At 56.9% G+C, this 24,973-nt stretch overlaps 1 protein-coding gene across 9 annotated transcripts in view; it reads right to left on the bottom strand.

Moving 5' to 3' along the window:
* Positions 1 to 24,973, bottom strand: part of MYO18A (myosin XVIIIA) — a 108,774-nt gene that overhangs the window by 17,213 nt on the left and 66,588 nt on the right. For 7 of the 9 annotated variants that reach the window (XM_058560207.1, XM_058560213.1, XM_058560206.1 and 4 more), the window contains 21 exons: positions 24,466 to 24,531; positions 21,159 to 21,287; positions 20,291 to 20,434; positions 19,813 to 19,902; positions 19,557 to 19,676; positions 19,232 to 19,343; positions 18,647 to 18,774; positions 18,192 to 18,346; positions 16,346 to 16,469; positions 16,057 to 16,257; positions 15,384 to 15,494; positions 14,753 to 14,857; positions 14,279 to 14,425; positions 13,753 to 13,866; positions 12,280 to 12,396; positions 11,998 to 12,081; positions 11,432 to 11,569; positions 9,182 to 9,367; positions 8,659 to 8,798; positions 7,833 to 7,877; positions 4,617 to 4,739 (listed from right to left, as the gene is read on the bottom strand). In XM_058560207.1, coding sequence (XP_058416190.1) covers positions 4,617 to 4,739; positions 7,833 to 7,877; positions 8,659 to 8,798; positions 9,182 to 9,367; positions 11,432 to 11,569; positions 11,998 to 12,081; positions 12,280 to 12,396; positions 13,753 to 13,866; positions 14,279 to 14,425; positions 14,753 to 14,857; positions 15,384 to 15,494; positions 16,057 to 16,257; positions 16,346 to 16,469; positions 18,192 to 18,346; positions 18,647 to 18,774; positions 19,232 to 19,343; positions 19,557 to 19,676; positions 19,813 to 19,902; positions 20,291 to 20,434; positions 21,159 to 21,287; positions 24,466 to 24,531 — 2,579 coding nt within the window. The remainder of the gene's footprint in view (positions 1 to 4,616; positions 4,740 to 7,832; positions 7,878 to 8,658; positions 8,799 to 9,181; positions 9,368 to 11,431; positions 11,570 to 11,997; positions 12,082 to 12,279; positions 12,397 to 13,752; positions 13,867 to 14,278; positions 14,426 to 14,752; positions 14,858 to 15,383; positions 15,495 to 16,056; positions 16,258 to 16,345; positions 16,470 to 18,191; positions 18,347 to 18,646; positions 18,775 to 19,231; positions 19,344 to 19,556; positions 19,677 to 19,812; positions 19,903 to 20,290; positions 20,435 to 21,158; positions 21,288 to 24,465; positions 24,532 to 24,973) is intronic. The other 2 variants (XM_058560210.1, XM_058560212.1) reach the window with 1 other exon arrangement.

The following is a 24,973-nucleotide window of genomic DNA, read 5'->3' as shown; positions in this document are numbered from 1 at the left end:
GTTTATCCACCCAAAGCCAGTTCATGTTGAGTCCAACTAGGTCCTCCCTCCCCTGTCCCTCTCTCGCCGGCTCTGTATTGGTTGGTTAGCTTCTGGCTCGGTGCCCACTCTACCCGCAGTGAATCAATCCTCCTCGGAGGTGGTGCTGTGTAGGGTCTTAGGACTACTCCTGTTTTCCTGGAGGACAAGAGGAACTGTGCTGGTGGCTGGGGGAAGAAACAGGCTTTATGTGTTTTTGTTCTTGCTGGCTGTGGGGTCAAGGATGACAATGAACTGAGGGCACTAGGTCCAAAATCCACCAGTTGCCAGTCAGAGTGGGATGGCTTGGCTAGGCCCATGTCTCCCTCTTCAGCTAGGAGTGCAGTGCTCAGAAGGGCCTGGCCCTCTCTGCTTTCCAAACCTCCCCGCCATGGTCCATCAACTGACTTCCTGCCCTGGGGCTGCAGGACACTCAGCAGGGCTGCAGAGGGGAAGGCTGAGGTGGTAGACACAATATTATGACTCCCGTCTTTTCTCACTATGGAGCTGACTACAACAGCTCCCTAGTGCAATTGAGATGCTTCCTGCTCTTTCCAGAGCACCCTGCGACCATCTGCCACATGTGGGGAGCGACAGAGCAGCGCTGAGCCCAAGGCTTGGTTTCAGAGCAGCTCAGGGCCTGAGGAATCTGAGCTGGCCATGAGCCTGGACTGGGTTCAAGTTCCACCTCCCTCATCCCATCCCCTCTAATCCCATCCCATCACCCAGCTCCAAATAGCTGCAGGTAACATTCACTTCCATTGGTTTCCTTCCTTAAAACGCAACTGGTCCCTTTTGGTACAGCCCAGCCAAAGTCAGTGTACTTGTCCAGCTGCTCCACTGCACAAGAAGCCCACAAGCACGTGATCGGTGTGTGTTAGTTCATGCATCTGGGAAACAGCCTGTGCCCCAGGGGGCTGCACTCTGGGTCATACCTCCTGGGAAGCAGCAAGCTTGCCCCGGGAGGGAACCATGCCGAAAACAGCTTCACATAACCAGGGTGATCCAAATGTCACCACCCACCAGGGAAACTGCAACAACGCGATTCCAATGAGTCAGTCTTTGCCTTTCTTCTGAGGTGGGGGGTGGGCAGAAGGGCCTAATCGCTAGATCGCCCTCCCCGCAGGGAGAAGACTGGGGGAGGCAGGAGAGCCAGGAGGGGGCTGTCACTCAGCAGCTGCTAATTTCTATTCATTAAAACTTTACAAGACAGCAGAGCCGAGGAGACGCCCATGTGTGGGCTTCAGGTGGGAGGGCTGGGGAAGGAGTCAGGCATCTCCGGGTCTGCTGCAGGGTGCGGTGCTGTGGGGGCTGCAGCCCTGTGAGCCTTGCACTCTTAGGCTTGAGATCCATGCCAGCGAGGAAGGTGGCATTGCAGGGCCTGGGGAGCTGAGCACAAGGCCCCGTAATAGCTGATGGCCACTGACGCGCCAACTCACATCTGGGGGGTCAGCCTGTCAGGGCCATGGACAAAAGCTCCCGTGTGGGTGCTACTGGGCACACACAGTAAACGTTTTGCCCATGTGCTCTGCCTTGGGCTGTATGGAGGACTGTTGCATAGACTCCATTCAGGTCTTGGCAAAATCACTTCCCGGCTATATGACCCTGGCGAGTGACTTAACCTCCCTGAGCCTCAGCTTCCTCTTCTATAACATGGGACTAATCAGACTTTTGTTATGGGGTTAGTGTGAGGAAGAAGTGAATAAAGCGTGGCAAGTATCTAGGAGGTCCCTGCCCAGGGTAAGGACTTGATAAGTGGGAGCTGTGATGGACATCACCAAGTTCAGCGGGTTGGGCTCAGGGCTGGGAACGACGGACCAGCTTAGCTGGCCCCTGCTCTCCGAGGTAGCCAGGAGGCTCTCTGAGGCCAGGCCTGCCAAGAGGAACGCCGGAGGGGCCCAGGTGGTGGGGGTGGGGCAGGAGCGCGTTAGTTCACACCGAGTGGCACACGCCATGCTGCACTGCACGCCAGGTGCCACCTACTGCGCTAGTCGCTCTCGGGCCGGTACAGGTACCGCATCATCAGGCTGTCCACCTCTTTCTTGCGCTTCTTCTCCTCCTTCCGTGACTGCCGGCGCGCCGGCCCAGCCTCCTCATTTTCCGCAGCCGGGCCCTTCTTCACACTTGAGCGGCTGTGGCCTGAGACAGTAGAGCCACTGGATGTCGAGGAGGAGGATTCAGACTCCGTCTCTGCTCTCTTTCTTCTCGATTTGGACTTCTTCTTGCTCTTTCGAGAGCGCCCCTTCTTCCTCCGCTTATACTCCGAGGAATCTTCTGAGCTGGAACTGGAGCTGGAGCTGGACCTACTCCTTCTCCTGCTCCGGCTCTTCCGGCTGCTGCGGGACCGAGAGACATCAGCTGCAGAGGCTGACCGGCGGATGCTGGTGGCTCGCTCTGGGAGCTCCAGCTGGGCACTCCGGGTACTTTGGATGCTCTTCCGGTCGTCCTCCTCGGAGTCGGGCTCCAGGCTGCTCCGCTGGAACGGGACAGGTTTGTAGCTCAAGACCTCGTTGATGGCAGCCTCCAGGTCTGGGTCCAGGTAGGAGCGACGGCTGACGGGGCGGACGCTGGAGCCGAGAGGTTCATCCATGGCAGAGGCTGAGACGCGTGGCTGGGGTGGCACTGACAGACTGCGGGCCAGTGACGGGTGGCTGTACTGTGAGTGGGCCTCACTCAAGGCCACAGTGGCTCCATCATCCCATTCATCCAGGCAGCTCTGGCCCAGGGACAGGCGGGAATCAGGGCTCTCCCGGCCGAGGCCCGAGGCCTGGCTTAAGGAAGGGCTGAGGGTCCTCGACAGGCTGTCGAGCCGGGAGGTGCTGCGGCGGGAACCGGGTGAGCCCGACAGGGAGAAGCTCATGGAGGAGCGGGCGCCGTCCTCCCCAGAGCCGCGCCGTGTGGCCGAGGAGGCCCGGCTGACCGGCGCGGAGACGGCCGAGGCCCGGTCAAAGTCAGAGCCCCAGCGCTTCTCCGGCCCCCGGCCAGCGCGGCTGCCAACCTCGGAGAAGACGGAGCCGCACTCGCCAGGCTCCTCAGACTTCCTGCCCTGGCCTGGCTCCTCCTTGGGGCCCGTACGGGCCTTCCGGGGGGGCCTCTCGGGGGAGGCTGCCCGCTCGCTCAGGGTGGTGAAGAGCGAATCCTCGTCCCCAGTGCCCCCGATGGAGTCCTTCAGGGGGAGCCGCTTCCGATAGCTCAGGGAGCTCAGCACGGAGGCCGGCCTCTCCTCCGCCCCCTTACCCTCCTTCCCCTCCTTCCCGAGGGTGTTGAGGGCCGTTCTGAGGGAGGAGGGAGGCCGGGGAGGAGCAAACCAGTAGTGGATTAGGGGGAGCAAAGAGAGAAGGAGAGAGAGAGAAAGAGAGAGAGAGGCACAAGCATTAAACCTATAGAATAAAGACATGCGGAGGGAGGAGAGAGGAGGAGAAATCAACAGCAGCTCTGGAAAGTGGCCGTGAGAGCATCGGAGGAAATGAAGCAAAATAATTTGCGTCAGTGAAAATAGCTTCATGGAGAATGTCATGTAAATTAGACTATTGTTCTATTTCATCACTTTTCCCCCTCTAAAACGTTTAGTTCAATTTATTTCATTGTCAACTACCTGGAGCCTCCTGCCATGCGGCAGCCCAGCCGCGGTGAAAGGCAGCAGGGCGGGGAAGGCGGCATTATCTGCAATAACAAAATGTTGTTGGGCCGAATAAATTAAACCAATTAGAGGGGCCCTGGCTGTGGTGCTTGTGGTGAGGGGCTGGATGTGGGAAGGAGCCTCAGGGGAGCTGGAGAAGGATTACTTTTTCTACCCAGCCCACCTGCAGTCTCTGGGAGGGGGTGGGGAAGGGTGTGCCCTGGGGATCAGGAAGGGTCTGAGTTGGAGAGGAACTGGGGGGTGGGGGAGCAGCGGGGAAGTGGCCACAGGAGTGGAGGGAGCAGAGCACGGCTCTCCCTCAGATCACCGCTCTCCCTCTCTGCTGCCAGGCTGGCCAGTAGGTGAGGGATGGGGAAGGTGGAGCCCTGGATTCCAAGGTAGCTGTCTATGTGATCAGAAGACTGTGACTGGGCTAGAAAACAGAGCAGCAAGTTCCCCCAGGGAATGGGTGTTAGCAGAAGGCCTGGGGGGGAGGGGGCGGCGGTGAAAAGATTGGAGAAAGGAGAGAATGGGCAGAGAAAGACAGAAATGTGCCTGTAGCTGTGAGAAGGGAGTCAGAGGAAGCAGTGTCTTTTTTGCTGCTACTCTTATTAAGACCTCAGAGGTCCAGAGCTAGCCCGGGCTGGCCTTGTCCAGCATTGTGGGATCCAGAGTCCCCCTGTGCCCCAAGCCAGTTTTGATTCCAAGGGCCCAAACTATCAGATAGTTCAATCGACATTTGTTGAATGATAAGTGGGGATGAAGTTAAACCCACACCAAACCAAAGCCCTGAGCCTGGTAGGAAAACATTACCTAGGAATGCAGACCCTGACTAAGAAGAAACTGAGCCTCCTGTGCTCATTCCACACGTGCGCACCAGGGAAGAGATGCAAGTGACGTGAGGCCTGCTCTCTTTGGATCAAGGCGCTGCTCATCCATCCTTAGGCCTCCTCCTCCCAACTCAAGGCCACATGCTCACCTGGAACTCTTCAAGCTGCCATCATCTGAAGCTGCCTTGGAAGGCCCCTTGTTTTTCGACAACCATGACTTGACCCCGTCGACTCGGTCCTCCAGCTCCGAGTCCGCATCTGAGTCCCCCTCGCTGTGGGATGAGGAGCAGAAGGGTAGGCAAGGCCGGGGAAGAGGTGATCACTCACTGCCCAGTAGCAGGTGCTCGAGTGGCAGCCGGTGTGTCTTGGGCAGGGGTGGGATGCGGGGGGGTGGGGCATGCGCATCAGTGAGTCAGGGAGAACAGAGAGGTTAGACAGCACACCATTCACAAGGACCCTGTCCCCACTCAGCAGGCCACACTCAGTGACAACCACCAAGAAGACCCTGAGGAGCACGGAGGCACCTCCCATCTCACTTTCTGTGACAGGCTGCTGTTCAGCCAGCCAATCCAATGACAATGACAAGGAGACCATCCATTCATCAATTACAGTTAAATGGCTCTTGGTTAACATGAGGAGTCCCGGGCCCTTCACCTATTCCTTAGGCCTACTCTGCTGTTTCCTGTCTTCCCACTCCCCAAAATGTGGCTATAGCTGCTGCCACTTTCCATGCCTTCATGGCAAGGGCTGGGCTGCCGGCTATGGGGCAGAGAAGAGAAGGGCTTCACTGTGACTTCAAGTCAGCTTGAACCTGGAGTCACCTTAGTTGGTGGCAACACCAACCTGGGCACTATAGCCATATCCCAGAACCATCCTGTGACTTCCCTGGCCCTTAGGAAACAGAGAAAGGACAAGGAGGGGCAGCAGCATTTCCTGAGGGGCTGGAACAGCTTCAGGATTCTCTCGCCATGCCTCCTCTTCCCTCCCTCAGGCAGCCTCCAGCTCTTGCTCTCCAGTGCTTCTTCTGGCCAAGCTGGCTGAGCCCTCTCCACTGGCAGGAAAGCCCAAAGGAGTCAAATTCTTAGCTGGAGTCATGGTGACCGCCTCACAAAGCAGTAGGGGTTTGGAGACAGCTTCTGAGTGAGAATGCTTCTAGAATTCTGCAAAATGTCTGCTCACCACATTCCCCTGCTACAGATATGCTAGGATTTGTCCTTGATATAAATTTCCTTTCATCTGTGTCGACAGGAGCAGCCCTATTCCTGAATTATGTTCTTGAATAAACAGCCACACATACACAGAAGAAACCATCAGACTGTTCTGGGGACTGAGAGAGCATGACTTGGGGGGAGGGGAATAAAGAGGCGTATTTTATGTGCTTCCGTCAAATACAGAATTATAACAAAGACAAGGCTGGTAGATGCCCCGGGTAAACAGGAGTTTAGCAGAGAGCCCCGAAACCGCTAATGCAAGCCCCGTGCCCATCTGAGCCTGGCAGATTTACTATAGTGCACGGGCCCCATGGAACGCCGATACCATCTGATTTATACACCCGTGCAAAAAACCTCCTTCTCTAGCTTCAGAGCCTGTAATTTATCACCACCGTTCATAACCATATTGATTGCCTTTAGAAAGGAGGTGCTGTATGCATCGCAAAATCTATGTCTACATGTTAAAAGCGTTTCTGTATAAATCTCCCTTAATACTGCGCTGTTTACTGCTTTCATTAAGGTTATGGCAATAACAACTGTATCTCTAAGTAAATCGAAACATTATTTTTCTGCCCGCCCTAGCACGCTCGCTCGATAACTTGGAGCTGGGGCCCAGAGCTGCTGAAGAAGGAGCCACACCACTTCTCTGCCATCGGCAGGAACCCAGCTAGGACTGCACGCCCCCCGTGCGCCTGCGTAAGTGCACACCAGGGTGTGTGTGTGTGTGCGCGCACCCAAGTGTGTGCGCGTGTGCCTGGCAATGGTTTAGAATATGATCTTAAACGCGCATTTTATCAGCCCTCGAAGCTCCTACAGCCCGAGCATGGCAGGGCTGGAACACACAGGAGACAGACAGTCGTGGGTCCAGAATACGAATTTTCCTCCTTACATTCAGAGCAGCGAGTGGGTTGAGAAGCTGGCCTGCCTGCCCTCGCCTTCCCTTTAGTTTCAAGCATATAGACGACGTTTGGGTTCTTTTCCTTAAATAATCGGGCCCGTAAACAAACTCCAGGGGCAGGCAGGCTCAGGGGGCAGTTGAAATTTTAAATGGTTGGAATTAAACCTCGCGTCAAATACAATTTATATCCAGGCTCATGTGCTATTAGTTAACTGGGAGCCGAGTCACGGGGGAACAAACAAACGGAGACAGAACGGCGGGGGATATTAATTGTGTGTGACAACCAGGCTCCAGCGGCCCTCTATCACTGTTACACACTATTACATTTATCATTAGCTCTCTCGGAGTCCTCTGTGCCTCCGCCAGCCCATCCTGACCAGGGGGGAGGCCTGCCAGGCAAGAGAGGGTGGGGGAGGAAACCAAACGCCACGCTAAAATCAACCCCCCAAAAGCAGCCCTGTCGGACTTGACGGAGGATCGCCGCAATCTGCCTGAAGGCCTGCGCATCTGCAGCCGCTGTCCAGCTCCCACCCAGAAAGAAGGAAACGGAGAGAGGGTGGATTTATTGGGCTTCCTGCCACCTGACAGACAGCACCAGCACAAGCCCAGGGCCTCCCTCCGCCTGAGGTGCCCGCAGGGAGTAAAGCAAACACATCTGGCTGTGTTCCCGTCCCCTGCCAAGGCAGAGCAGCCCTGATTAGCTGCCTGAATGCTTTCTCCAAACAACGAACTGTTAGATGCCCCTCACCTTCTACCCTTGTCTGCCAAAAGAAGGGGGCAGACCGTTCAAAACAAAACATGCCCACTTCTTTCAGGCAGCTCAGGCTCCAAAGGAGCCCAGGGATGTGGCCTGACCCAGCCCAGACAGACTTTTCCTCAAATAGGGCAGGGAGGCGCTACACTTGGTTTCTGAGGGAGGAGAGGGCTGGAGCTCAGCAGGCTGTGGGTACCAGCGAACAAGGCTGAGCCCTCCTTTCTGATGGAGCCCTCCTCCTGCCCTCCAAGGGCGTGAGGGCCAGCATGAGCCTTCCTGGGGGAGCACACCTTGTTGCCTGTCCTATACTTTGATGCAGCGCCCAGCCTGTTGCCCCACCTCCTCAGGACAGAGTCAGCGGTGTTAGCATGAGGGACTAGCCAGGTGGAGGTGCGGGAGGCTATGCGCCCACATGCGGCATGCAGTGGGCTGGGGAGCCCGGGGTTAGGGTGGTTAGAACCACGCGAGGGGAGGCAGAGAGCGTGTGCGCTCCAGTCCTCACGGTTTATTCTTTCTTTTCTGATACTTTGTCACCATGTCCTGCAAACTGGAAACAGAAAGAAAATGGTGGGCAAGGGCGCCAGAAGAAGACAGAAAAATCAACGGGCAAACCAAGGTGGACCCCTCAGTTGAAGACTCCTCTTTCCTCAGAAAGACACAGCTCTGGCTGGCTGAGATCAGGCAGCAGGATGAGCTACAGTGCTGTCCTCAGAGGGTGGTCAGGACTGCCCTGGGCACCTTTCCTTTGCCCCCTCAAGGAACAGGCTGCCTGCAGGAGGGGGCCCCGGCCCCGGCCCTCGTGTGGGAAGGTGGTAGCCCTGGGAGCTTCTCCTGGGCCTGAACCCACCCCTGACTGCTGGTGTGCCTGCCTCGTGACTTCCTCCTCTGCCTAAGACTACAAATCTCTATCTCTCTCCAAAACCATTCCCTGGGTGGGTTTTATGAGAGAAAATCTCTGGCACAGTAACAAGGCACCACGGCCCTTAAATCTCTGCTCTGCCCAGAGTGGGGCAGGCACCATCGGAAATGCAGCTAAATGGGGGAGTAACTCATCTGGAACAGGCAGAGCTGGAGAGCCAGGTCCCCAGGAGGCCTGGGGAGGGAGGACAGGCAGGACGAGGGGAGGGCGTCTCATCTAGGCAGCACCTGTCCTGCGCTCACCTGCTGCAGGACAGGGCCCTTGCCGGGGTCTGGCAATGAGGGGAGGGTGGACTGGTGGCTCAGTGATGGGGAGACAGAGGTTGCAGCTGTTCTACGCAGTGGCCTGCTCCAGAGGCGCTCAAGAGGGCCTCCGTGTGGGCCAAAGCTGCCCTAGAGGCCCCCCTCACCTGTTGATGAGGTCCTCATTCTCATCGCTCTCCATCTCGTCCTCAATGGCGGCCTGCAAATCCCCGATGCGCTTGAATGCCAGTTTTAGATCGGCCTGCAGGCTCTGGTTAGCAGCCTCCAGACTCTCCAGATCCATCTCCTAGGAGGGAGAGTAGGCAGTCCAGGTCACAGGAGGGCTAGTCTCTCATCCCGCTGCCCCAGAAAAAGCCTGCTTCAAGTCTCTCCCAGGGAGGCAGCAGCTCTATGGGTGCTGCCGCAAGCCTGCAGAGATCTTTTTGCTCAGGTGTTGCTGGGCTGCTGGGGCCTGGCCTCACCTGATAGAGACTCCAGTACCACCCCTGGACACCTGGCCTGCCCTCAGGGCTTCCTGGACTGTCCTCTTGACATGTCCTCTTCCCTCCCATTCTCTAAACCATGGTTTCTTTGCAGCCCACCCCCCACCAGCTCAGGGGTGAGGGGTACACTTAGCAGCTACTCAGAGAGCTGCCAGCTTGGGGCCCCGTGGCTGGGTGGGGGCATTACCAGTTCATGCTTCTTGCGGCTCGCCTCTGCCTCCTTCCTGGCAAGCTCGCCCATCTCCTCCTTGGTGTCCCGGAGCTGCCGCTGTAGCCTCTTGTTCTGCTCCTTCTCCCGATTCTCAGCTGCTATGCGCTGGTCCCGCTCCTCAGTCAGCTTCTCCATGTTCTCCTTGAGCCGGCTGGCCAGGCTCTGGACAGGGAGGTGGGAAGAGAGACCCCTCAGCCAGGCAGAGAGAGGGTTGTAACAGAGCTGCAGGGTCAGGAAGCCTGGGGTCCAGCTCTGGTCCTCTACCCACCAGCCAGGTGGGCAAGCAACCAAAGCCCTCTGAGGTGGCTTCCTTTGCCTTTCTGTAAAATGGGGAGAATGACACCTATTCCCCTGGGGGTTTTTAAAGGACCGAACAAGGTAATGCGTGTGAAGGCCCTCTGGAAGGTGAGAGGTGCTACTATCATCATTATCATTCCCAAGGTTGGAGGAGTGCTCTGGCTAGAGCCTGAACCTGTCCGGATTGACACCACGTGTGGGGCCTCCACGGGCAGCAGGGCTTCCCTCAGAGACCATGCCCTGGAAGCTCCAAAAGCTAGATCCTGTGCTCAGAAGCAAATGGCTTTACCGAGAGTTCCCAGATTAGGAGGAGACTAAATAGTCATCAGATTCCAAGCACAAAGCCACTCCTCTAAGCCTGATGAATCTCTCTTCCCCTAGAAACTTGAACACATTTTTCCCCGCTGGGCCAAAGGATGCTGAGCAAGAAATGACCTGGAGATCGGGACAGAGTGTGAGGGAAGGACTCTGCTTCTGGTTCTAACCCTGGTTCTACCACTGACTGGCTGTGGGGTCTCCACCTCTCAGCCCCCCAGCCTCTGTGTCTCTAAAATAACAGTGCTAGGCTGCATGATCTGTAAGGGCCATTTGTGTTTAGCATTCTGTGTGTCTAAACCACAATATTGCCTTTCTGAGCAGAAGGGAAAATGAGAGAGAGAACTGAGGAAAGGGACTAGGGCTCACAAGAAAAGGAGACAAGTCCAGCAGGTCTGCCCTGAATCCACCAGACCAGTGGCCTCTTCTGTCCTTTGATAGCTTTGTCACATTAGGCAACCTACTTTACCCTTCCTATATGTAAAATGGGATCAAAATATCACCAAGGCAGGACATGAACTGTTGTTAAGTCTCCTCTAACTCTCGCCAGCTTCCCTGAGGACTGGGACCCTGTCTTGGGAGGTTCAGCCATATCTTCTTCCTAGGTCAAGGGTATTAATGCCATCCAACATCCACTGCCAGCCCCACAGTCACCTGTTTCCATCCCTACCCCAATGCCTGCTCCACTGACTGAGGGGTTGATGGGGGGGGTGGTAGGGTTGCTCCTTAGCACACACACCAGGAACACACTTCTCATGGAGAACTGGTGGCACTTAGACAAATGTCTACAAGCTAGAGGAGGAGGAGGAGAACTTAAAAATAGGGCGAGAGGGGTGTAACCCAGAGAGATCATTCTGCCTGCCTCTTTCTTCCTACCTGCTCTGCCGGAGAGGGAGGGGGCTGGGGCGTGCTGGCTCTGGGAGATTGGAACAGAGAGGACTGAATTTAGAGAATGGAGGTTACAGTGGGGAGGAAGGCGGGGTAAAAAGATAGAGAAGAAAGGAGCTGGACAGAAAAAGGAGAAAGGTTGAGGGGAAGAGAATGAAAAGGAGAGGGAGAGTAGGAAGGGAGTGGAGAGAAAGGAAGAAATAGGGATAAGACTAGGGAGAGGAAAAACACACAGGGAGAAGAAGGAATGGGGCAAAAACGGAGAAAAATGAAGAGAGACAGAGAAAAAGCAGAGATGGGAAGGGTGGGAATAAGTGAGGAGGAGGGGAATAAAAAGAGAAGGGAGAGAGAGAGAGCCTGGTGAGATGAGAGAACACACTTCAGCCCTCACAGAAGTGGCGCCATCCGCTGCATATTTATGACCCCGCCAGAGAGAGAGTGAGGGGACCGGCGGGGGGAGCTCATGGTGGTGGAGGAAAATATGAAGACGAAGAGCTAAGCTGCTCTGGTCCCTTGGCGGAAAGCAAGCACGGAAACAGAATGTAAAGCAGGCAGACTCCACGGTGCCCAGAGAGCAGGCCAGGCGGGTGGGGGTGGGGGTGGGGGAGTCACCCGCCTGTCAGCTGAGGAGTGTCCATGGGCTTGCTGGGCCCTGCTGAGCATGCGTGGCTCCAGCTGCTGGGGCAGCTCTGCCTTGCTCCCTGCGGACCAAAAGTGCACACCCACCTCCAGCCGCTTCACTTGGGTCCTTTCAAACTCCAGGCGTGTCTCCAGCTCCCGGATCTTAGCTTCCTGCCTGCTCACCAGGGACTTGTCCACCATGGACTGCTCCAGGAACTCCACTTGGCTCTGGAGGGTTTGCAGCTGAGAAGTAGGGGGCAGGAAGAGAAGAAAGAAGTGAGCCTGGAAAGGGAGGGGGCAGAGTCTGGGGCCACAAGACACCATGGTGACCGGAAGGCTGAGGGAGGGAGGGATGCACAGGGAGGTAGAAGGAAGGGGCCCTGAGCCAGAGGCATTTCCCACCTGGCCCAGTGCTGGCACAGAGTTTGCCCTTTGTAGAGAAAAGAGAAAGCTAAGGACCAGAGAGGGAATAGGAATGTGAAATGAGGCAGCTGAAGCCAGATGTCTGCTACGGTGGTATGGCCCCAAGCCTAGCCCTTTGCACTCCTTGATGCTGCTCGGTGGATTACTAATGGTGGAGAAGTACCTGCTATCCCGTGAGCTTGGGGGTTCGGACCCACACACAGTGACACTGGCACCCTCTCTCTACTAAGGGAGACCCTGGTCCCCACCTTCTCCTGCAGCTCTTGCTTCTCCTTGTTGGCTTCTTCTAGCTGAGCTTGGAGATCATTCATCTGAGCCAGGTCCCGGGAGGCCTGGGAAAGGAGACAGTACTGAAGCGGGATGGGGATCCCTCATAAGCACCAAATCCAGCCCACTCCACCCCATGCTGAGTGCCAGAGCACACAGGCCCTGCAACCTCCCAGAAGACGTGGCTGTACTGGGGACCTATGAGGAGGACGAGGACAGTATCTGTGGTGTGGGGTATGGGGGGGCACTCCTGCACAGGGTACCTGAGCCACGGCCGCCTTGTGCTTCTTCATCAGCTCATTCATGTCCTCCTGATCCTCCTCTAGCCGGTTCTGGATCTCATTCTTCTCACGCTGAAGGCGGCTCAGCTGCTCCTCCAGCTAGATGGAGGCAGACAGATCAGAGGGCATCAGGCCTGGCATGTCTGACGGCCCTCGGTGTCAAGTCCAAACCTTCCCCGTGCCACCTCCAGTGGGAGGGGGTAATGAGGCCAGGCCCACCCACTGGAGCAGGTTCCCAGCCCAGTGATGCTCAGAGACCTGCCTGTCTTGCTGTGGGCCAGGGTGCCGAAGGAAAGGGCTGTCTTTGCAGCACAGGCGGACCTGGGCTAAATGACAGCTGCTTTCTGGCAGCTCTCTGGAGGCTAATGAGAAGGCAGGAAAGGTGTGCCCAGGACAAACGACCCATCGTCCTGGCACTAGCGGTCTAGGCCCCAACTTGCGTGCACTCTGCCCGCTTCAGGCCCCAGGATAGGACCCTTCAAATCTGTGATGCTCTCCTGGCTTGGACTCTCGTTTCCCCTGGGACTGCCTGCTCCCTGGCTGTCCAGCCCCCAGAGCCAGTCCACTCCTGGGGGGAGGGGAAGAGACAGCCAACAGCAGCTTTAGGAAATGAATGAATCTATTAGCCTGTAATTCCAAACCAAAATGACTGCGTTGGCTCCTTCTCTGCCCCATCCATCTTGTTACCAGGCTGTGGGGAGCTGGGGAAGCCTCCGCCAAGAAATTTATTAACTCGGATTTAAATAAAATGGTAATTTTATAACAGCCTTTTTTAACACAATTAAGGAATTTGAATTACTCACCTGAAAACTGCTGAGGAGCACAAATGTCACAGGGATAAATCAGGCCTGGGAGACTGGCATCTCTCGGTGGCCAGGTGACTAGCTGGGGGACGTAGAGCCCAGAGCCAAGCCCAGTATCCTCCCTTGCCCCATTCCCTGCCCAAGGAGGTACCGGTGGCTGCATCTCAATAATGAATTCTCAGCCGATGGATGGGCCGTGGGAGAGGTGGGGAATTAAAAGGGAGGCATTAAATAAGAGCTCTAATTAGCTGCTGCCTGGGCTTGTCAGTGGGCTGGCCAGGGGAAGGGGAGGGAAACAGAGCCATCCCATCCTCTTATCGGTGCTTCCGCTAATCTCTAGGCACCTGTTTACATCCCTCAGCCACATTAGCTGCCTTTATTTATGGTGTTAGGGCCTGCGGCCAAGCTCCCTTGAGCAGGTGGTTAAACAGGGAGATGGGTCCTTGCTGGCTCCCTCTTCCACCTCGCCCCCTCCCAGGCCTCTGCTCTGAGTGGGGAGAGGCAGAGGAGGGGAGCCTGCTCTCCCCACAGAAAGCCTTGCCGTCAAGGGATTGGGCTGGGGAAGGGTCCCTGTTTGGGGTGAAGGGAGCCACTGTCACAGCTCTGTTCTCCCCCAGCCCCCAGCCTGGCCCTGCACATCCTGGGTCCTCACCGCCGTCTTGGCTTTGGCAATGTCATCGATCTGCAGGTGCAGGTCTTCAATCTCCACCTCCATTGCTTTCCGTGCTTTGACGGCTGCTGCACAGGTGAACTCGGACTCCTCCAGCTGGACGCAGAGCCACCCCCGCCCCAGGGAGAGATGTCAGCCATTCCCTGGGGGCAGGAGGGCTTGCACGTTGCTCACAGGGGAGAGGGAGCCCAGGAGCCCTCCTTCTCCTCCTCTGTTCACTGCAGACCCCAGGGCTGGGGCATGTTGTGATACATGCACAGGCATCTCCACCTGTGACAGGGATGGTGGGTGCCGGGCCCCGTCCACACCATCCTGGTGCTTGGCGGTCATGCTGTACAGCATGCACAGACCCTGGGGAGCCTGGTTGCTATAAGCTTCACTCCCACTTCCCTGTCACCTTCTTTCCCAAGGACTCAGGAACCACTGAGAGGGGCAAGAGAGAGAGAATAAAACTGAAAAAATAAGCTCGGTTGCCCCTGGAAGCTGATGACTTCCTCCCTGCAGATACCTGGTTCTTCAGCTGGGCGATCTCCCTCTTGCTAGGTGCATTGTTCTTCAGGTGGTCCAGCATGATCTGGGCATCTGCCAGCAGGGCTTTGGTGCGCTTTAGGTCTTTCCGGAGCCGCTTCTCTGACTCAAAGTCCCGCTGGTTCACCTGGGTGGACACCAGAAGTTGGGGCTCTGGGCTCCACCACAGGGCCTCCTCCTGTCTTCCCCAAGCCCACCCCTCATCCCTGCCCTCATTCTGAGTCCCCCAGTGAGCAAAGACAGTGGAAGTGCCAGGATCACGCTAGACAATGAGAGAAGCCTGGGTGTGCAATGTATGGTCATCACCCCCTTCCACAAGGGATGACAGTGGGCTCTACCCACTGGGAGCCCAGGAGCCCCCTCCCTGTTCCCAGCTTTCTCTCCCTAAGATTCCCATCCCTGGGGCTGGTTGGGGCAGGCAGCTGGCCAGGCCCAGCCAGCAGTCTTCCCTTACCTGGTCACTGAGTGTGGTGAGCTTGCTCTCCAGCTCCCGCTTCTCTCGCAGCACCTTCTGCTTGTCCTCATATTCTTCCTCAAGCTGTACTTCCATTTGTTTTAACTGGAGTACCGTGGGGACAGAGGCTCATTGGTCCCTTTAGTGTCCAGTGCCAGCCAGTCCCCTTCCCTTCTGGATCCCCACCCCGGGAAAACAGTGAGGCAGGGCTGAGCATGGATGATCCCACAGGGGTCAGACCCTGAATTCAAAGCTCCTAGGGTTTCAAAGCAGCCTGGGAGGGAGAGGAGGGACATCAGGCCACACACAGTGGCCCTGAGCCAGAGTTAGAGCCCTCATTCCAGAGTGGGCAGGCCCCGCCAGGCCAGGCTAGCTGACTGCACAGGGGGGCACAGGGTGGGCTGCCACTTGGCGCAGAAAGCAGAGATCATTAGTCCCTCAAGGGCCTGAGCTTCTCTACAGACCCAAAGAGCACACATCCCAGCCAATGCCAGGATCCTGAGTAGAGATTCCTGGTCTGGAATGGCAGTGGAAGACAGTGTGGCAAAGGTAGGGAAACAAACTCCTTACTTTAAAGTGGTGATGGGGGAACTGGCGTTTGTACCAGACAGGTAAGTGCCCATTACCTTACCTTCTTCTGACACGACTGCCGGGCCTCCTCCACCTCCTCATCCCGACTCTCCATCTCCTTGGAATGGGTCTGTCTCATCCGCTCCATCTCCATCTCGAGTCGCAACTTGGCCTGGAGGTGGGTGGGAGTAGGGACTGGGTTCCTTTCCCAGCAGTGCCCTGCTCCCTGCCCACTGCACCCTGATGGGCAGCTCTTCCAGGCTCAGGAGCGGGAACACCTCTGCCAGCAGTTCCCTTTGCTCCCACCTTCCTCCTGTGGCAGCTGGCTTCTCCAGAGAAGCTGAACTCCCTTACTAGATGTCTGGCACAGGCCCAGAGAAGGCTGCTGGGGGTGGCACAGTCCTGAAGCTTTTCCATTTGGCCTCCGGGCTCTAGCTCCCTGAACTGACATGGCAGCTCAGTGGCAGGCTGGGTGGGCTCACGGCCTTCCGGCTGCATGCATCCTGAGCCCCTCCCCACTAGAGCTCAGTCAAGATTTGTTCTTGTGGAAAGCACCATGAAAGCTTAATTATCTTCACACTGTGGCTGGCGCAGATCAGGCACTCACTCAACATTTTGTGAGTAAGGGAATGAATGAGTGAAGGAATGACTGAATGTGGGATCTTGCCCTCTGGTGCACACCCTGTGTTAGCTGTGAGGACGGTGGTGCCTCCCTCGGCCAAACCCTCCAGCACCTGCTCCAGCATCTGGATGGTCCCCGCCTGCTCGTCCAGCTCCTCTTCCTGATCCTTGACCTTGGCCTCCAGGTCTCGGAGCTGTTTCTTGACCTTGGCCAGAGAGGCCTCATCCTTGGACTCTTGGGAAGAAATGTCCTGGAGCTCAGCTTCCAGTGAAACGACCTTCTGGGTGAATCCAGCAATGTCCATATCTTTTTCCTGGAGAAAAAGAGAAGATGAGGCCAGCCCTGGGCTGGCGCTCGCCTGTGAGGGGCACGGGGCGTGGCTGGTGGGCAGCCCCACGCACCTCCAGTTGCTGCTTCAGGCTGAAAGCCTCAGCAAGGAGCATGTCCTTCTCTCGCTGCAGCTTCTCCCGCTGCAGCTTCTCCCGCTGGGCCTCCTCGTGTGCCTGCGAGAGCTCACTGTCAAACCTGTGAGGGAGCAAGTCATGGCGGCTCCATCAGATGAGGAAAGATTCTGGGTCTCCAGTACCCAGAGGCTGCCATGTAGCAGTGCCACAGATACAGACAGGACGCAAGCAGAGGGTGGACTCATGCAGCCTGAACTTGGGGCCAGTGGTGAAGTGACATTCAGGGGTTACAAGTCAGGCCACCAAGGCCCTGGTGAGCAACCGGGTCTGGGATGGGGGGTGCATTTAGTTGAGCAAGTCCAAGGAGCCCTTTCACCAGGTGGTCCTAAGAGGGACCCACAGACTGCTTCCGGGGAAGATTGAACAGATTCTCCTCAGGTGTTAAGTCTCGACCTTTTCTATTTCAACAGATCAGAGAATGAGGGACCAGGGTGAGGGCAGAAGGGGCATCAGAATGGGTAGAAATGGACGTCCTGTCTCATCTAACTCACTTTTCACAGTTCCATTCAGCAACTCTAGATGGAGCAGCTGGCTCCTGCCCCCACCTCTGGGCACCAGCCTTTGGCCAGGCCCACCTGCCCCCGCAGTACTGTGTCACACCAGGACACCCCACACCAGGCTGGAAGCCAGCAGTCCCACTGCGCCCAGCCGGCAGCGTGCTTCAATGGGTGCATGGTCCACAGGTGGGGGCCTCTTTCTTCACTCTTCCATTTCCCAGCCTTCCATTTCCTGCCCAGTGACTCTAAATAAGGAGCGAACTGCTGAAATTCCTCTTAACACCTTCCCTGAATAGCTAATCAAGTTCCTGTCAAAAATTGCACAGCTCCCCTCCATCCCAACCCCACATCCAAAAAAAGTAAGAAAACTCCAGGCAGCTAAAACCTAATAAGTTGCCCAGCAGGGAGTGCAGCAAGATGGTAACTAGGCCAAGCTGGCACTGTCATCAGGGTGCTTGGAAGGGGGGGTCCCGCCAAGGGTGCCCGCCTCTAGGTAAAAGGGAGGGTGGGGGTAAAGATGAGAACTAGGGAAGTAGAGAGTCGTGGTGCTGAGAGGGAAGAACATAAGACCTTCCTGTTTCCCCTCACCCTCCGCAAAGCAGCAGCCCAGCAGGCCGTAGTGAGCCTGGGAGACCAAGGGTAACCCAGGGCCACTGGAAGGACTCAGCTCTGCCGTTGGCACCCGGGGGTTGTGGGCATGGGGCTGCCCCTTCACAAAGGCAACTGGTGCCTCTGCTGAGAAGCCTCCCCTGCACAGGGGAGCCAGGCGCTGTTCCCACTCCCTGGGGCACCCTGCTGTTCCCAGGGTGTGTGGGCTCCTTGGTGTTGCTAATAAAGGTGTCCCATTCCCATGCTCAGCCAGGGAAATTAATTTAGATTGGATTTTCTCCTGTGAGGGGGGCCCCTCCTCTGTGTCATTACCATAATGAGATGGAAGTGGCACGGTAGTTTAACGACATTAGTCAGGAGAGTGTGTTGGTGTAGCTGAGGCAAGGGAGAGATAGGGAGCTGGGTGGGGGCCAGGGCAGGGCCGTGGAGTGGCTCGTCCTTACTGAGCCCAGGAGGAGTGACAGGCACACACATCCAAGAGCAGAGGCCTGAGCAGGCCTTCAATGGGGATGTGGGCTGAGTGCTCCTCAGAGGTCAGGAGTGAGAGCCATTCACATTCCGGGGTGAGTGATCATGCAGGCAAGGCCCCTGGGCCCCCATCCCCTTCTTTCCTCCCTGGAGGGGGAGGCAGGGAGCCCCTGACTGGGGCTGTCCTAGGAGGCAGGGGACCCACCCACCTCCTCTGCTTCTTCTCCAGCTCGTGGTTGCGGACCTGCTGGCCCTCCAGGTGCAGCTTGGTGTCCTGCAGCTCTGCCGTTAGCCGCTGGCACTTCTTCTTGAGCTGCTGCAGAGCCCGCTGGCTCTCGTCACTATCTGCCTGCAGGTCCCCGAGCTAGGGGCCGAGATGGGGTGCCAGGTCAGCAGCCATTGAGAGGCCCGGAAGTATTGATGGAAAAAGTGAGGAGAAGGAGGTGGGTGAGTGAGGTGGAGACCCAGGGATGAGGGATGAAGTCAGGGACGTCCAGGAAACCTAAGACACTCTAACAATAGTCTGCTTTGGTTGTCTCCTGGGAGAGGCTGATGAGCCAATCCTTCGCTATTGCTCCAGAGCCATTCACTAGGCCAACATGTGACGCGGAGCCCCTCCCAGCCCCTCCCAGGCGCAGGCCTCCACTCCTTCGGCCAGACTCACCCGCCTCTCCAGCTGCCTCTTGTTCTGCTGCTCCACCTCCAGCTTGTCCTCAAACTCCTGCTGAAGCCGCTTCTTGGTGAAGTCCACCTCCCGCACAGCTCGCTCATACTTCAGGCGCCACTCACCACCTGTGGCATTGGGGGCAGACAAGGGAGGACTGAGATGCTGAAAGTCCCTGAGAAGGGGCAGAGGGGAAGAAGGATGAGGCAGGGAGGGGCAGCAGGTGGAGTCAGCCAGAAGGACTCAGAAAGGTCTCCAGAATGATGGCTTCCTCCCAAGGAGGAAGGAGTCACTAGCTAGGAAAAGAGGAGAGGGGGTGATGTGGCTACGTGCACTGTCTTCTTCCCAGGGGCTGCCAGACCATGGCCCTCAGACATTGTCATCACCATGGTTGTTATAGCCCTCCCTGCTAATTAATCCCTGCATTTATTGGCATTTCTACTTTCTCATCTACTTATTTGGCTTTAGCCTTATAATAGCCCTACCAAGGGAAGACAGGCCTGGACAAGGGCTGTGGTTACCCAGGGGTGGGCATCAGAGTTTGCCACTAAGGCTACTGCTGAGCTCCTCCGGCCTCAGACCCACCTGCGTCATCATCATCCACCTCCCCGTTGATCTCAGCTGCCCGGATGAGACGGGCCTCCATCACCTCCATTTCCATCACCTCCATTTGCTTCTTCAGTGCATCGTACTGGGTCTACAGAAGGGGGGGTTATCAGGTGTGCTGTTCTACCCCCTCACTCAGTACCACCCACCCCTGAACCACACAGTCTATGGTCACATGCTTACCCAGGGCAGACAGGGGTGCTGGGCCAGTGGCGAAGATGCCACCTGTCCTTGGGGGGAGCAGATGGGCACTAGAGTGTGGCAGCCACTAGCACGGCCGTCTTCACCCCAGCCCTGCCCTCACCTGCAGCTCCTTCATCTCCTTCTCAGCTCGGAGCCTCTCTGTGGTCTCCACGTCCAGCAGCTGGGAGGCGGACTCTCCTGTGTTACGTTCATCCGTCAGCTCCGATGTCAGCTCTGAGATCTGGCATTGGGGGAGGGGGTTGCCACCAGTTGAAGTGCCGGCCTCACTCAGCGGGAACACCAGTGGGGCGGGGGGGCCACTTGGCCCGGCCACCCTTGGAGATGGGCCAGTCTGTGTGGTGTTGGGGGTCACTCACCCGGGCCTCCAGCCGGTCACTGTTGAGCCGCAGTTCATTCCGCTCCTTCTCCACCTTCTCAAGCTTGCTCCGCAGCTGCTGGATCTCCTCCTAGGAGCAGTAAGGAGGGCAGTGAGTCAGAGGCACTGCGAGAGGTTGGGACATGGGGTCTGCACCCTCGGGGTGAAGGAAGCTGGCGAAGCTCGGGCCAGTACACGAGGGAGCAGGAAGCCACTGCCTCCCAGGGGCTCCTCTCTCGGCATCCTTCCCCATATGGTGAGGATGCCTGAGATTTTATCCTAAGAGGCTACCCAGGGGCTCAGCCAGCACCCAGAGGGACGCCTTCTGTTTGACGGGCATAGTTCAAGGACACCAGCTCTCTCGACTACAGGAAGGGGCACTTGGGAGCCCAAGACAAACCAGCAAGATGCTTGCCCATGCGGATGCACTACAGTCCTTTCCCTCCCAGCGACTTGACCCTGCCCAGGCTGTTACGTACGTCTTTGTTCCGGATCTGCTCCTCGGACAGCTGTACCTCGATGAGGGGCCGCACGGTGGTAAACAGCTTCCACCAGGGCCAGTCCTTCACCCCTTTGTTCTTCTTGATATTCTTCTGCACACAGCGAATGGCCAGGTCTTGAATCTAAGTTGGGGCGGGGGTGGCACACAGCAGGGCTCTCAGTCCCAATTCTAGCCGGGATCCTCCCCACCACCAGCACAGCCTTGGCACTGCTCCCCTGGCCACCTGACCCCGAGTCAAACACTCCTTTTGCCACACCTTGCCCCCAGCCTCCCTCCATCCCTCAGAGAGTGGGCCTCAGAGAGCCTGGCCCTGGGAGCACTGCACTGGGCACTAACCGCTCCACCGTCATTAGGAATAATTTCATCTGCTTTATTTGCTGCCTGATTATTTCCAGCACCCTGGCCTAGATGTGCCATAAAACCTAATCTTGCTGAAACACAAGAGGCGGTGGTGCTGGCTGTTTTATGGACTTGCTAATAAGAAAAGGAGTCGCTGACACAGCTCCTTAATCTTCATGGAACAGCCTATGATCCAGAGCCCACCTTTGCCTGGGCCCTGCTTCCATCCACCCCCCGACTCAAGCCCTGGGACCAGGCCACAGAGCCCTATTGCTGGACACACCGGCACACTCGCTGGCACTGGGGAGCTGCCCATTCCCCACCCTGGCCGAGGGTATGGTGCTCCTGGGAGGTTCCTGCCTCTTCTCCCCCAGATAACGATAACCCATAGCCCCAAGACCAACCTCCCGTGCCTGCACGTTCCTTTGAGCCCCCACCCCACCCCAGGAACTCATCTCTGCCTGTCTAGGCTGGGCAGTGGGTCAGGGCTGTCTCCGGAGCAGCACCTTTCTCTTCTTGAAGTGCTGGCGGGCCAGAAAGCCCCGGCAGGCCGCCTGGAACAGGGTTAGGTTCCTGCTGGTTTGTTCATCCCGCTGCTCCTCCAGTCTTGCCAATGTGCCCGCCCGGAAGAACACCTGTGGAGAAGCAGGCAGGTGAAGGAAGAAGCCTGGGTCAGGGGCAGCCCAGCAGAGGAAAGGGAGCTGGAGCTGGCTTGAAGCAGGGGAAACAAGCAGCTGGCACAGGAAACTAGCATGTTCAGGAATGTGGCCTGGGCTTGGGAAAAGCCTGAAAATCCAAGTGACCATGAGAAGAGAGAAGGAGCAAGACGAGGCCCTGGGAAGGCTGAGGGAGAGGGGCCAGGCTGGGGACTGGGAGGTTTTGGAAGGGGCGGAGTAAGGTGGGAAATCTATCTTCAAAGAGAGATGAAAGGAGAGGGAAGCCAAGTGAAGGTACCTGGGCAGAAGGAAATAAAGGAAGCATCCACTGTCAAATGGGGAGAGGATGCCCCTCAGCAACACTTAAGGGGGCTTCTTCCCCCAGGACTGCCGGCAATATTGTCTATGCCCCTGTGCCCACAGCCCACCGCCCACCGCAGGGCCCCACCTGCCTTTGGCATCCAGCTGCCTGGATCCAGTGAAGCAGATGGTGGCGTATGTGTGTAAGAAGAAAAAGGTCCAGGAAGCAGTGTGCGGGGGGTGGGGGCCCCTTCTCTGTACCCTCCTTGCTCAGTTTCATTTCAGACGGGCTCCTCTTTCATGTGCCAACACCCTACCCCCCCCCCCACACCCAGATTCCATCTTCTCATGAAGAAGCCAGTGGGGTAGGCGGGGGTTGGCCCAGTCAAGGGACCTGTCATACAGGTTTGGGGGCTGGAGGGCAGATGTGAGAGGAACCAGATCGGTGCCCCCACACCCAGCCTTTCCTCTCACTCTTTGGTGCCCTGAGCTGGGGCTGGGTGAGATTCTTCCTACTAAGAGAAGAAGAAGAAGGGGGAAACAGGCGAAAAAAAGACTAGTATCCTTAGGGAGGACAAAGGGACACCTAGGTATACATGCCCATCTCCATCTTGCCCAGAACATAGAAACTCTCTTTGTGGGGAAAAGAGAAGCGAATTCCATGGAAACACTCAGAACCAATAGGTACAGTATCCCCAGGCCTCTCTTCAGGGAATAAGTGGGGAGAGGGCCCACACTTTCTGCTGAGAAAGCTTTGCCTCTGGCGACTCCAGAGAAACCTAGTCCCCTGAGGCTGGCCTGGGACAAAGCCAGCTCAGTCTTCTGTGACACTTCCCCAAATCCCACATGTGGGGCTGAGTGCCTGGGATCTCCTGTGGGTCTGGAGCCCTACCTGAGCCTGGATTTCCCACAGCGTGGGAGCCTGAGACCCCAGCAGGGGGTAGGGACTGTCGCAGCCCCCTGGAGGTGGGCAAACATGCTAGCCGTCAGCACGCGGGGCTATCTGACGAGGGCAGAAGTGAGGTGCCGGTGTGGGGACGGAGAATGGCCCAGAAACACAATGAGAAGAGAAAGGATGGTCTAGAGACTAGGCAGCAAGCCTCAAACCTCTCTCGAACAGCTGTGCCTTTGTGGGGTTGAGTCCTTTAGATTATTAGGTGAAAGCTCAGGGCCATCTCCCCCCAACATACCCGGCCGCACACATTTCACAAACAATGTCAGGAGGCTCTCAGACTCCCAAACTCCTTGGCTGAACCGTCGGGGTCCTGTGGGCTCAGATTGAGATCCCCCTCCTCTGAAGCAATATGACAAACACACAGGGAATCTTTGCCCACCAGCCAGTGCTAACCGCAGCCTAGAAGCCCTCACTTTTCTCTCCCAAACCAGATGTGAGCAAGCTTCTGACTTTGCCCCTAATTCTGCCCTGAGCATGAGTGGGCCCTGGGGCTCGCCTGCCTCAGCCAGGCACCTGGGACAATGCAGAGGGTCTGAGATGGCAGCCAGGAAGAGGACCAGCCTATACAGGCTCTTCAGCCCAAGACATGCCTTGGAGGAGATGCCACCCTCAATGCCAGCCAGCAGCAGCTCAGCCTGCCCAAGGGGCAGGAGCCCACCCAAGGAGAGACTGCGAGGCTGAAGTGAAATCTTTGACTGCAGTCTTCCCAGGGAGGAAGCTCAGCCGGCAGCCCTTGAGCTTAGAGACAACTGGGGAGGGGGAGAGAAAGGTGAGCCAGACACAGCAGAGACCAAAACCAGAAAAATGACATGGAAAGAGGGTGAGGCCACAGAAGACACAGAAAACAAGGAAAGAAACAGAAAATAACGAAACCAGAAACCAAGGAATAGACACCAGCAGGGACTGCCGGGGCCAAAAGGAAAAGGGAAAACCAGGGACAGCAGAGACAAAGATACAGCAAGGGGACCGGAGAGGGATTCCCAGTGAGGGAGGTGCAGGAGAAACAAAGAACGTGACTCAGAAAGCAGAAGAGAGAGAACAGAGCCGACAAGCAATATTCAAGCCTTTTTTGCGAGCATTCCCTTCCACCTCACACTCCCCACGAAGCCCTGGGACCCGGAGTTCCTTCCCTCTCTGCTGACAGATGGACAGGTCCAGAACTCCCTCTCTGGCTCCCAACTGCTCTCCCTCCCACCGCAGCCCTTGGAGCACATACGTGGATGCCGCCTGGCAAGCCTCGCGATCTTGGGAGAGAGGGGTGTGCAGGGTTCCCTTCCCCGTGGGTGGGACGCTCGGCTGACCCTTTGGTGTGGAGTGATGCAGCAGACTGGCACCCGGGGCCGGGCGTGCCTGCCTTTCATGCACCACGTTCCATTCAGATGAGGAATTTGGCCTGTGGGCAGGTGGTGGTGGCACAGCCTCGCCATGTCCTGCTTGCTCTTCTGGGACCCTGACAGCCCTAGATGACTCGCCAAAGGGGGCTCTGCCCTCTGGAGCACTCTGCCTACCGCCTTCCTGCTTCATCCAGCTCTCCTCCCTTGTGTCTTCCTCATACCCCACCCCAGGACTCAGGCCAAGTTTAGGGCCACCTTCCAACGCACTCCCTCCTGACATCATAGAGGTGTTCATGGCACTGAACAAGCCAGTTATTCAGAAGGAGGGAAAGTCAAGTTTGTTGCAACTGGAATATCTAACTTCCTGGCCCCTACCCTGAAGGGGGCAGCTTGAGAGGAAGGGCAGCCTCAGAGTGGCTGTGGGATGAGGGGACTGGGGGCAAGACTCAGAAGGGTCCCCAGGAGACTCCTGAAGTCAGACTGAGTAGGGAGAGCAGGAGGGGAGGACCAGCCACCTGGACCAGGGCAACAGAGAGTGAGGCCGACTGCTCCCACGAGGACAACTCACCCGGCTCAGGCCCATGCAGCAGCTGCTCTTCTCCAGGTCCAGGGACTCTAGCAGCTCCTCCACTGCCTGCAGAGAGAGGCCTCTGTCAGGGATCCCGCCCAGGGACTCCACATCTCCATGCAGGGCTTCCTCCAGGCCTCAGGCCTGCCCTGTCCTCCATTCAGACAGTGCATTATTTATCCAACAAGCATGTCTGGGGGCCTTCTGCAGTGTCAGGCACTGTTAAGAGTCGGGGATATAAAGAAGACTACAAGAGGAACAAGCTGTCTCGTTGGGGAGCAAGACAGGTGAATTAGTGAAGTATATAGAGGAGAAGGCATCTAAGTCAGACAAGGGGGCCGTGGAAGGCATCCTGGAGGAGGTGTTGCTTGTGCTGAGTCTATAGATACAAGTAAGAATCAGCCAGACAAAGGAGGGGAGAGAGCATTTCAGGCAGAGGGACCAGCATGGGCAAAGGCATGGAAGCACAAGACAACAGAATGCTCTGAGGAAGCTCCATGTAGACAAC

The sequence above is a fragment of the Diceros bicornis genome, chromosome 18, assembly GCF_020826845.1.
Source record: "Diceros bicornis minor isolate mBicDic1 chromosome 18, mDicBic1.mat.cur, whole genome shotgun sequence".
Classification (NCBI taxonomy): Eukaryota; Metazoa; Chordata; class Mammalia; order Perissodactyla; family Rhinocerotidae; genus Diceros; species Diceros bicornis.
Note: the sequence above shows the minus strand (reverse complement) of the source record. Positions and strands in the feature narration are given on the sequence as shown.